Here is a 12,659-nt window from a genome sequence, read left to right as displayed (position 1 = left end):
CTTGTCCAGTTGCTTGTCTTGATGATGTGGCAGAAGGAGTTTGTGGCTAGCTTATGGTTGGCCTATGGCTAGCCTATTGCTATTGTGGATGCTCGCAATTGATAATTCTAATTACGATCTTATGCTGACACTGCGGTGGTATCTAATTAATTAATACTCTCTTTGTCAATTATTTATAATACTCCTTTTGTCCAAAAAAATAGGGCAATTGATATGGCACGAGTTCTAATGTAAAATTGGTAAAGTAAGAGAAAAGGAAAAAAAGTAAGAGAAAAGGAGAAAAAATAAGTGAGAAGTAGTGTTAGTGGAATGATGTGTAGGGTTATTATTTGTTGAAAACTTTCCATAAATGAATGTGCTCTATTTTTTGTGGACGGCTAAAAAAGGTAAATGTGCCCTATTTTTTTGTGGACGGAGGGAGTATCATTTTGACTTCACACGGATTTAAAATTGTTTGATGTTGTAAAGAAAATGGTAAAATGAGTTAGTTGAATTTATTTCTTACTTTTATACAGTACGCTCTCCGTCCACGAATAGCAGTTCCATTTTTTCATTTTAGTACGTCCGCGAATAGAAATTCCAGTTAATTTTTACTATAAATGGTAATCAAATCCCACATTCCACTAACTTATTCCACTCACATTTCGTTTAAAACTAATATATATAAGTGAGACTAATATTCTACTAACTTTTTTCCACCCACTTTTCTTAACATTTCTTATAATCCGTGCCACCGAGAAATAAGACTCATAATGATGAACAAAAGGAGTATTTATTTTATAGTTGAATGATGAGTTCACTACCTAAAATGAAAAAAAAAAAGCGGGACTCTAAATCATGAATATCCTAAAATACAACTTTTAATCGGATACGAATGGAGTACTAGTATTATACTATTTATCTTAAAAATACAAGAAATCAAATAGAGTTCGATGTATACGTGTGTACAATTCTATGGAGTCGAGTTTGAGTTTGAATTTTTTTGAAGGAGTTTCTTAAACTTATAGTGATTATTAGTATGTGGATTGAATTGATTGAGCCAAGAAAGGATAGACATAAAAGAAAAAAAGAGGGAAAGATGTGGAATACTTTTAGAGTTCAATGTATACGCGGTCGAGTTTGAGTTTGAATTTTTTGAAGGAGTTTTTAAAACTTAAGTGATTATTAATATGTGGATAAAACTGATTGAGCTAATGAAGGATAGACATAAAAGAAAATTATGGGAAAGATGTGAATTAATTAATATGTTGAATGGGCAGCCGACCAGCCACAAGAGTTGCATTGCATTTCTGCAACTTTGTCACGTTTAAATTTATCAAACAACCCAACATATATACGATGCCTTGTCACCCTTGTCTCTCAAATATCACTTTCAACTCAACAACTAGTATTTCTTTCACACTCATCTCTTCAAAAAGCTTCTTTAATTAATTTGTTACTGCTCTATTCTCACAAACATGCATGTTCAAATTCTCTTTCTTGTTTTAGTGTTTTTAATGTAAAAAGTAAAAACCACTCAATGATTCCTACTTTTATGCTAACAAATGCAGAAGTTGCATCATCATCCAATTGTATTTTTCTAATTACAATTTCATCCAAATCATCGTCTAGAATGAGCGGAAATTTTATTATGGTTTAATAAATCGGTATTTTGTTCAAACTCTAAATAACCTAACACTAGAAATCCACGCGAAATTAATTAAGCATCTAAAGCTCACCAAAGAGTTAAGAAACCACAGATAGGTTTTTACTATTACAATCCAAGAGTCCATTTTGTAGTGGGGCTAGGATTTCGCTGGGTTGGATGCAAAATGAGTTTATGGAAGCGGATTAGCCTTGATACTATATAATCATGTCCCATGTTTTGTAACATTGGTAAATTAAATAATGATCATATCCATGGTTTGGTAGCAAACCCGTCACTTTATATTGTACTTTCTTTTGTCAATTTTGTCCCCAAAAAATTGTTGTTAAACCCCTTTTGCCCCTTACAGAAACCCTACTTAATTTAGCTAAATTCCCTCCCGCCATTCTCTGCTATTCAGGCACGCATTCTTAAAAATTTCGCAACAAGAAAATAAGCTTCTAAATTGAATATGATTGCAAACCACAAGCAAATAGAGGATCACATGGGGAATTCTTACAAAGAGAATGAAATAAGCTTCTAAACTGAAGCAATTTTTGCTGCACAATTTTTGCGGTAATTTTTGTCTTGAGTTTTTGCAAAGAGGTTGAGTTTTACAGATAGTACAATTTTTGCAAAAAGTTTGAGTTTTTGCTGCAAAAACACTACTAATTGGGTTATTATATTACCTTGGGTAATCTTCGATTGAAGATCCCTGCTATTCCACAAACTCCTTCGCCTTATGCTCTCGTAGATAATTCGCTTCTCAGGTACCGATTTGATTTTTTTGGTGATTACGAAGCAAGAGTATAAACCCTGAAATTTGTCATGGATAGAAACCTCCTATTTTCCTATACGAACAGTGAAATTCGGCGGGTCACATGGGTTGAATCCCTGGTCATTCAGACTATGTGTAAAAGGTACCAAACTGCTGGAAATAATATGATAAACTATCCAATCAAGCCGTGTCTTCTCTACAATTAAAACGGGCCCTAAAGAAACTACCCTTTTAAAATACATTTATGAAAATAGGGTAGTGATAAAATGCAAATTTATATATTGTACAAACTCAAAAAAACTCCTCAACCCAACTTCAACACTGTTTCAATACAATATCAATACAGTGTAAAATTTCAAGATTTGAATGTCAACACAACATCAATCTTTGACTACCGTTGAAATTCTGTTGACATTTTCCTATTGATGTTTTTTTGTGATCTGTTGACATTTTTCAATAGTTCAGATCATAATTTTGAGTTTGTACAATATTTAGAGTTTTGGTTTGATCACAATCGAAAATAAATATAGTAGTATATATTTTAAAACTATAGCTGATCGCAAAAGAAAAACGTTTAATGCAACTATTTAAATAACGTCCAAAATAATAAACACTATCATAATCAAATCTTTTCCTGACATTCAAATTGATAACACTTTATAATCAAATCCAAAACAATATATGAAGTCATAGTCAGCTTTGTCTTCATTTCTTGAAACCTCATTGTTGGGCAACGAGAATGTTTGACGGTTTTTTTTCGTTTGAAAGTAGGGTTTCGAAAGTTTTGTTCTTTATAATTCTATTTTGAATATAAATTAAATATAATTTCAATATATGTGGTAAGGGGCATATTAGGGTGTCTTCACCTCTTAAAATAACACCTACCACCATTCCTAGTCAATCATTTGTATACGTGGACGAATAATAAGCTGTCATGTGGCAAAAAAAAAAAGTTAAAAAAGACGGCCAGCAATATGTTGTACACTATACAGCAATTTTTCTTGGACATCAATATCCAACACGCTAGACAGCAATCTATAGCTGTCTAGCGTATTGAATATTGCTGTGTAGCGTTTATAATATTGTTGTATAAGTGGTGTCACGGAGTCACTTTATGAGGGGTTGTCATTTTAACACAAACCTATGTGGTATACCTATGTATACCACATGTATACCACATATACGGTATATGCTGAAAACTGGTATACTAGGGTATACTGAATTTTCCTTATATACCAAAGAGTCAGTATACCGCAGTATAGGAAAATTGACACCGTTGCCATTCCGAAATCTTTTCATACGGTATAATAGTACCAAAAATTGGAGTATACTGATAAACTGATATTTTCGATATTTTTTTAGATACAGTAAGGGGGTATTTTCATGGGCGGATCCAGAAATTGATGTGAGGAGGGGTAAAATATACTATAAACAAAATTTTGAAGTATTGAGAAGGGGTATTTAAAGAAGAAATTTCAAATAAATTAGTAAATTTGATTTTAAAAAATAGAACGGTTATAAATTTTTTAGGAGGGGCACCAATGCTTCATGTGGCCCGCTCATGGGTATTTCACAATCCCCCTAGACTCATATTCAGACTCTAACTATCAACTTTAAACTGAAATATATTCTCTTTGTCCCACTCTAAGTGCAACAATTCTAATTCGGCACAAGATTTTATTTAGAGTGGTGATGTTTTTATATTTAGAAATGTGTCATTTTGAGTGATATATTCCAAAAGAGAAAATGTCACTTAAAGTGAGACGAAGGGAGTAAATCAAAATATACAACTTTTTTTTCTTTTTCTTGTTTACAATGAGCAAATGAAAACTCAATTTCACTCGTTTAGGGTTTTTAGTCACAATTGATTTCAACAATAAGGTGGAGAATAAATAAAAGGTATAAGGCTATCTAATGTTTGATGGTCCACAACGAAGCCCTAGGAAATCAGTTGCTCTCTGTTTTACAGATGGAACAACTTGAGGTGACTGAATATTGCACATTTCCTTGAGCTGCCTTGTGGAGCAAAATCCAACTTCATACTTACACGAGTGTCCATTCACTTTCCCCCGAACCCGATGGTGGTTTCTCTGACGGAGACATAATGGGTTTCGGAGGCTTCTTTGAGAATATTGAGAATTGTTGCCTGTCAGGGCTCTCCTCAGTCGTCTTTGGCGAGTCTTTGGGGGAACCCTTCGACTTGCCTCCGAAGATTAGGGTAAGCTTCTTGAAGCGGCTCTTCACTTCGCCTGTAGTTGTGGGTTCTTCTTGTTGAGGGGCTATGTTTATTGTTTCGTCTGGATTGTGGACCATTGTCTCCACTGTTTCATAAACCTGTTATAGTGCAGAAAACATCCTAGTAGTGTAAGTGAAGAATTCCAAGCACGGAGACAATAATCGAAAAATATCATTCTACTTTCACCACATCCCTATGAACAGTAATTCCAAAATTGATGCCAACACAAGCCTCAGCTGCATAAAACTCACCTGGCATATATCGTCAAGCTTCTCGACCCAGGTGCTGCTCTGACAGGTGACAACTATGTAGTTCTTGCAGTTGTTGAAAATATTTGACAAATTTGGATTTGTAGAGAGCATGGCCTCACCAATTATCAGTCCTGCACCCAACTGGAAAGTCGGGAAGCAGATTTTGAGTTGGAACGAAACAAAATCTGTGCTCCCTAGATGAACAGTCTAGCAAGCAAACATCTATACGTATCTCTTGTAAGATACTTAGTATTTTGTATTAGACAGGCACACATTTTACCGTATTGACATGATATCTATCAAAGAGAATGCACAGAAATCGAGTACTTACAACAGCCAGGAAGAGCTGCGTGAAAAGCTCAGAAGGTGGAATTACTTCCAGAAAGTCAAGAATGCCTTCCCTACATTGATGTGGCATTATTGCTCATTTGACAGCAGTAACAAGTAAAGATTACAATATCATGAACTTTAGCTTGCTTACACTGCCAGGTCCTCATCGTAAAGAGGAGCTTGTCTGACGGCTGGCAATGGTTTTGATGTTTCCCAAAATTCACGCCATAAATTGCCTAGCAACCAATTAGCAAAAAAAAAATCTTTAGGTCAGAATAGAAGTAACACCCTCTTCATCGTCAATTCGGAAAATAAATAAGCCCATTCAATGCTATGTTCAGTGACATTAAAAAGCTTTTTGACCATGGTAGTGAACTCAAGGAAATTGTTTATGTCGTCTATTTCTCTACATGAAAAGGCTCTGACACAATTATTCATATTCATACAGAATATATATCTAGCCATAATAACAACTATAAAGTCTCACCGGACAAATACCACTTATTGGGATAACACCTATGTTTCCCGTGTAAGGAAAAACCTGAAGGCTGAGCTTAGGATCTTATATAGACTACAGTAAAAGAAAGAGGTTAACTTTGATTACTTTAAATGGCTTGACACCAAGTAAAACAGCAGAAAAGAAGCTTGACTCATTAAGCATATTCAACTTCGGAGAGCTGTTCTAACTATAAAAGAAAGTTTCCATTCATCATTTGGATGGTGTGTGGCTAAGCTTGTGCTTTAGTGCTTATAAGCATTTTTTTATAAAAGTAATTAGTGTTTTATATTTTACTCATTATAGTTACAATCTACTAGTAATATCTAACAAGTTCAACTATTCAGCACTCAAACAAATTTTTTAAGTAAGATGACATCTTATAAGTTATAGAAACGTCTCACAAAGCATAGAAGCTTTAAGCCCCTCAAAATAAGCATACTAAACACCCTCTTGGCATGCCTTAGTTCTAGCAGACTAAGCGCTTTCCTCCTTATCAGGAAAAACCCAGCTGTGCAAATTTCATCAGCATTCTACCTAACCTATCTCATAGAACTCATTTTCGTCATTTTTATTGAAACATAGACAGGTTCAAGCCTTTCTGGCGCATAAAGTGATCATGTACCAGGACTTCTAGGGGTCTTTAGAAGAAAGGAATAAAATTTGATATTGTGTTTTTACTTCAGCAAGGTAAAAAATCACATTACTGCTAAAGCTGCATTCAGTATTTAGCATGCATAAATAATTCCTAAATAGGAAGATAGAAACTCAAAAGTACCAAAAGAACAAGTGAAATAATATTGCTTTTACCTTCTTTTTGCATTCGCCTACTAAGTTGACCTTTGATGCAATCACCACCACCCTCAGAGGTATCATCCAAATCACTGTTAGTCTCATCTTCCATCCAATCAGGAGGAGAGTGCCATCTTACAAAATCTTCTAATGTGCAACCTGGATTTGCTGCCTGACAAAAATAGCATAGCAAACTATGTATCAATCGTAGTGTCCTCAAACATAAACTGAATACAAACTAGAAAGTCCTACATGACACACACAAACACAACAAATAACACAAGGAGATGAAGATGAAAAAGAAATGAGGGGGCAGCAATACTGTGCATGCCTGCAGTGGAACTTCACCTTGAAGGCCTGCATATCTGAAAGCAGTTGTGAGCATCCTGCACCAACACTGAGCAACAAAAACAGGTAGTTTATGTCAGAGAATTATTTTATTATAGCCATGAAATAAATTGGTTCAACAGGGTCCTCTAGCAACTAGTTTGCATTAAACCAAGTTTGTTAGCCGAAATTATAAAATAGGTTTCCAATCGTAAACTTGTTTCTTTAATTAGTCACTGAATAATCAACTGATAGCAGAGGAGTTTACATGTTTAATGTGATGTCAAGATATCATCAACTGGAACTAAATTAAGTTCTAATAGTGCAATTAAAGATTTTGAATACTACATAATTTCATGGAATTTGGTTAAATTTGAAGAGGATGACTGAACCCATATAATATCATGTACATGCACACGGGAGTGGACTGCTGGGGAGATAGGTTATAGATAGTTTTAAACAAGTGAAGTTAGAGTTAAAGAGCAAAAGAAAACTTCAGATTATCATAACTGACAATGACTAGTTTTTATGAATGTTCTATGTCAGACAATGGTGATGACCATTCGGCCACCATGAAGAATAGTCAGCATTCAATATCATAAGCGAGTGTAACATTAATGCAAATCATGAGAAAATATGACCCTGAGAAGTTAGATTTTGATAATAGTGCTTGAGCATTAATCTTGGCAGGAAACACAATACAATAGTATCCCTAAAAAACATAATTGAAAAGTTATATGCAACTTTACCAACCTTCCTGTCCTTAGCACAAACTCTTCAGTCTCCTTGATCAAGTCTTCAGTCAACAGAGGCAGTTCCTAGAAATGTGACCATATGCTAAGCATTTATTGACATAATTTCCTATATTTAAGATAACTTAACTAACCTGCACCACAGGTGAATAAATAGGTTCACCAGTTTCAAGCATTGTCAAGTTCTCAAACCTTTTATCAGCTCCCAATCTAAGCACAAGTTCTCCAGACTTGGTTTTGGCATATAAACTAGGATCGAGGGGACATCTGCTTTCAGAATCTGAAGAACCTGTAGCATCTGCTTGAGCTGTAATAGACTCCAGTGATTCAAGTGCGGCAGTATGCCGTTGTTTTCTGGAAATGCAACAGTTGATGACCTGTAACTGCTGGTACAAGAGACATGAATTTAGGTCAGGCAGATCTCCTGGCGGAATTCCTGGGATATATTGCCCTTCATACCAAAGTCTTCTGATCTGCAAGGTGAAGGATTAAACAAATAAATCATCGGCTGATACAGTACAGAAGCTAGAATTATACTTATAGATCAACAGATTTGGATACTGATTAAAGTTCGGGAACAAAGAAACAAGGGAGCAGTTAAATATTTAAATGCATTAGACTACAAGTGCAAGATGTCATCTTGCAATGTTTTCAGTGATGTCATGTTTAATCAACTGCACATATGGAACTTTTACAGGAAATGAAGTCACTAACAATCAGTAATTTATTTTGCATATGCACTTCAGCATATGTGCAGCACTACTGTAATAAGTTCTAGTTCAAAAGCTATGTTATGTATAAGAACCATCTAAGTTATCAAACTGTATGATCTATTAAAAACTTTCCACATATGTTGTATTTCGAACATGTTAATTGGAAGTCAACCCCGAGACATCCTCAAAGCTCTCCAGTAGTTAAAACGTGGGTTTTCTTTTCCTTATAGTCCATGCAATAAAGCGTAGTACGAGAGTCATAATCCTCATATTTTATTTTGATCAATAAAATGCATATTTATTGTTCTCATCTCGTCGCTTGAAAGAACCATAGAGTATGTTTGTTTCAGATGGAAAGACTTCACGGCGTCGTCATTTTCTCAAGGTTTCTAAAGAAATTCAATTGAAATGAAGACATAGCTTACCAATACCGTGAAATTGTTGAGAGGGCCTAATAGTCTAAATTCAAATGGCCAAGCAAAATAGATACATTTTGAACATTTAGCTGCTGCAATTACTTAAATTGACAAACAAGGCCAAGCATTCATAAGTTAGCCACAACATGTTGATTCAAATATAATTCCATCTCTCCACTTACTTCAGAAACAACCCTTGACCAATATGAAGCCATTTTCCGCAGGGTTTTTAAGCAACTAATTGCTTCAGCGAGCTTGACTACAAAACTCTCCAATGGCACACCATGGATATCCTTGACTAGAGAAGTGGAATTAAGCTGCGTCTCCATACCAGGGACAGTCCTACCAGTAAATTCTACTTCTGCGAGTACCTTGCCAGCATCAAATCAGAAGTGAAAATCAACAAGGAATAATCAAAAGCTTGAAAACTATCAATCATAATTCACATGCACTGAGGAGGGGGTAGTAATAGAGCACACATTTTTGCAAGGCTACCAAATTATCTACCTGCATTTAACAATGCATTCATCAGTCCAAGAACCTTGTCATCAGAACCAAACTCCTGTATCATCTTATCATCCTTTTCACGCAGAACTAATGATTTCATCACTGAAATGCTCATGCTAGCTTTTTCTCTGATGGGGGAAGAGCTTTTAGAAGAGGAAAGGAGATCCTTCATGGTGCTATATCCAGTTCCAGCCCTTAAGAGTCCAATAGTCAAAAAGACTGTATCAGTATCAGCAGTCAGACAACAGATTAAAATGGATCAACGCAAATCACTCAAATTGATTAAAATAGTACTCCTAATAAACATATGGCAGGTCAACCATGTGTCCATGTTTTAACCTAAATATCAAATATTGGAAAGACAAAAGAGAAAACTAGTAGTTTCAGTTTTTAAGAATATAGGGCCAAAATCATTACTAGACTACCGAGCTGCTCAAATGGAGGAGTACATATACAATGTAGTAAAAAAGACGTTTCAACAGCTAACATAAATGCTTACTCGACTGCTACGGCTAACTGTTTCAAGATAGCAGATGATGGAATGATATCTGCCTTTGCAGCCTTTGTACTTTCCAGCTCCTCTTCTAAATCCTGTAATTTACCAAGCACTTCCAGTAATTTGAAGAGCAGAAACTCAATAGTTCAGTCAAAGCATACAAGGCCTATAGCTTTTTTGTGAGTTTTAGTTTACCCCCAAAAAAATAGTAGAGTATCATATAGTATGTGTAAACACAACAGTGTAAAAACACCATTATTTCAAACATTAGTTTCAGCAATCTTGCAATTATTTGCTAAATTAAATAGCCTTAAACGTCTGAGGCCAAAAAAACTACAACAAGCATTTGTGTATAATCCAGAAGATTATCATCATTAAAATAATACAGAAAAAGGTTAAAGATATTGAGAGCACAATTCTTTTACCATTATTTCCAATAGAAGAACATGGTAATAAACCACCACGAGATGTTATGAGCTTTGCCTTGGGTCCGGAACCTCTAAGAAATTATTAGATTCAAGTAGGTTGAAAACAACACATATAGCTAGCTCATTCACAACAACTACTACTTGTGTGAGAGAATCCAGACTGCTAAAATATCTTTCACAATTTTAAACCAAATAAATAGCAGGCAGTCATTTGAGCAATACAGAAAAATCAACAAAGTAAATAATTGACAACTTACATTTGGCTGAGAGAATCCTCTCTCATGCATCAGGTATAAATTATCATCAAAAATTGCGTATGCCATTGCTGAATTATCGGGCTTCCCAGAGTCAGCCCCCTTTTTACCTAATCTCAAGTTCCTCAATCTCTCATGCCAATCCTGCTTGGCTTTTATTGGCTGAGGCCGCACTCTCTTATTGTTTGCTCCTTCGAAATCCTGCACCTGAAACACAAATGATTTCCATCCAAATATCCACTAACTCAGCAACTAAATGATATAGCAACCATGGAAGCAGGTCTCAATCACAAATATAGAATTTTCAGGAAGTCTATGCAAGGACTTGATGAAAGTAACTAAAGCTTTTTCTCAAAACAATAGGAACAAACTCAACTCACCCATAAAAAGGATAACCGGATAAGTGAAATCATATTAAAATATGAGTAACTAAAAAACAAATTGAAATCTCAACAATGCATACAACTCTAACATCATTAGCAAACAAGCTTGATTTATAAACATCAAAGTCAGGTTCCAAATCCAATTTTATCCAAAGCTGAGTCTTTGTCACTACGAAAAGACTCAACCTTTTTTTACGAAAATCGTGGTCAAACATTTTCCACGATCGCGACATCAGAAATTCGCACGCGAATCTAACATAGAAGCGAAGAGAAAAATCACCTTGGGCTCATCCGCATCCGCCGTTGACGCGATAGGCGATTGTTTATCCAAATCTTCAACAAAGTCCAATTGAAAAACACCAAAAACGGAAAATTTTTAATGAATTCCTAAAAATAGTAAACCAAAATAGGGAGTGGAGGCAGCGCAGAGAAATAGGAGAGTCGTATACATATATTTAGCACATACCGCGATGCGCGTTGGAATCAGATTTTTTAATGTCCGTGAAGGCCTTCTCCGCTTTAGCTGCGGCAGAATTGATGGCTGACCGAGCTCGGGATACGAAGGAAGCCTCCATTTTCACAAAATCGACGCCATAGCCGCAATCGGAGATGAAATCGTGAAGAAATCTGCTGACTGATGATGCGGAACTTCCACAGTAGTGAAAGTTACGACTTTCTATTTTTATTTTCAATTAATGTGCAATCAATATTCAGATTTATATTTGACTTATGTGTTTGTTTCTATGCTAACTTATAACCTACTCCAAACAAATAGATTTCTTGTTTAAATCACTCCAATTTTAAAATTTCATAATCCCTCCTAATTTTATAGTAGTCAAAATTTCTCAGCACTTTGTTTTGTTTTATTTATTGTTTCTATTATTCTCTTATTTTTTTTCCAATTTTTCTTTTACGATCTCGTGATTCATATATTCAAGATGAGTTAAATCTAGAACTTAAAATCTTATAAATTTCGTATGTATCATCTGAAGTGCACATAATTGTTGAGTTACAAACTCATACTTCCTTCATCCCCGAAAAATATGCACTTTAGATTCGATACGGGTTTTAATGCAAAATTAATAAAGTAAGAGAGATAGAGAAAAAAGTAATTAAAATATTATTAGTGAAGAATGGGTCTCATCTCAATAAAGAGAAAAGAGTTTCCAAAACTAGAAAATGCATATTCTTGCGAGACGAACTAAAAAGGAAAGAGTGCATATTCTTATGGGACGGAGGGAGTACAACATTGGAAAATAGAGGGAAGTTGAAAGCAATGTATAAGTGTTGTCTGTAGATCGGCGATCGATAACTTTTGCTACTGTGGAAGACGATTTTCTCACTTTGGAGAAGAGAATGAAAAATAATATTGATATTCTTGATTGATTTCTCAAATGACTACAATAACTCCTATTTATAATGCTAATAACTAATTTAATGAACAAGAAAACAAAGACATGGAAAAGATACGCAAATCCCTAATTTTACTAACTAAATAATGCTCGTATCAGAGCCTCAGTTAGGGTTGGGCTCTGAAGCACTCATGTTGACCAATGTTCGAGTGGGGTCCAAGATGACTCAAGTTCAAATTGGACATGTAATGTGTCGATGTGTTGACTGAGTTTTTTATGAGCCCTCAGTTTGAGGGTAGATATTTTGAGTTGCAAACTCATACTCCCTCCGTCCACGAATAAGAGTCTCGTTTATTTTTTTGCACTTGTTTTATAAAAATAATAATAAATAGATAAAGTGTAGAAATAGTAAAGCAAGAGAGACTTCATTGTTTATCCACTTTAACTATTTATTATCATTTTTATAAACACGGGTGTAAAAAAGTAAACGGGACTCATGTCCGTGGATTGAGGGAGTACCACTT

General features: G+C 35.1%; 1 protein-coding gene across 1 annotated transcript; it reads right to left on the bottom strand.

Annotated features, from left to right (window-relative positions):
• Positions 1–4,175: 4,175 nt before the first annotated feature.
• LOC125215661 (rab3 GTPase-activating protein catalytic subunit) lies at positions 4,176–11,474 on the bottom strand. The gene is made up of 14 exons (XM_048117146.1): positions 11,250–11,474; positions 11,064–11,116; positions 10,404–10,607; positions 9,722–9,813; positions 9,223–9,416; positions 8,898–9,076; positions 7,721–8,059; positions 7,588–7,652; positions 6,856–6,904; positions 6,526–6,679; positions 5,371–5,455; positions 5,221–5,290; positions 4,890–5,030; positions 4,176–4,736 (listed from the first exon to the last, which is right to left on the bottom strand). Exons 1-14 carry the CDS (start codon positions 11,356–11,358, stop codon positions 4,446–4,448), a joined length of 2,025 nt encoding a protein of 674 aa, XP_047973103.1. The 5' UTR covers positions 11,359–11,474; the 3' UTR covers positions 4,176–4,445.
• Between the last annotated feature and the right edge of the window lie 1,185 nt (positions 11,475–12,659).

This window comes from Salvia hispanica, chromosome 3 (assembly GCF_023119035.1).
Source record: "Salvia hispanica cultivar TCC Black 2014 chromosome 3, UniMelb_Shisp_WGS_1.0, whole genome shotgun sequence".
Lineage (NCBI taxonomy): Eukaryota > Viridiplantae > Streptophyta > Magnoliopsida > Lamiales > Lamiaceae > Salvia > Salvia hispanica.
This window is presented reverse-complemented; position numbering and strand designations above follow the sequence as displayed.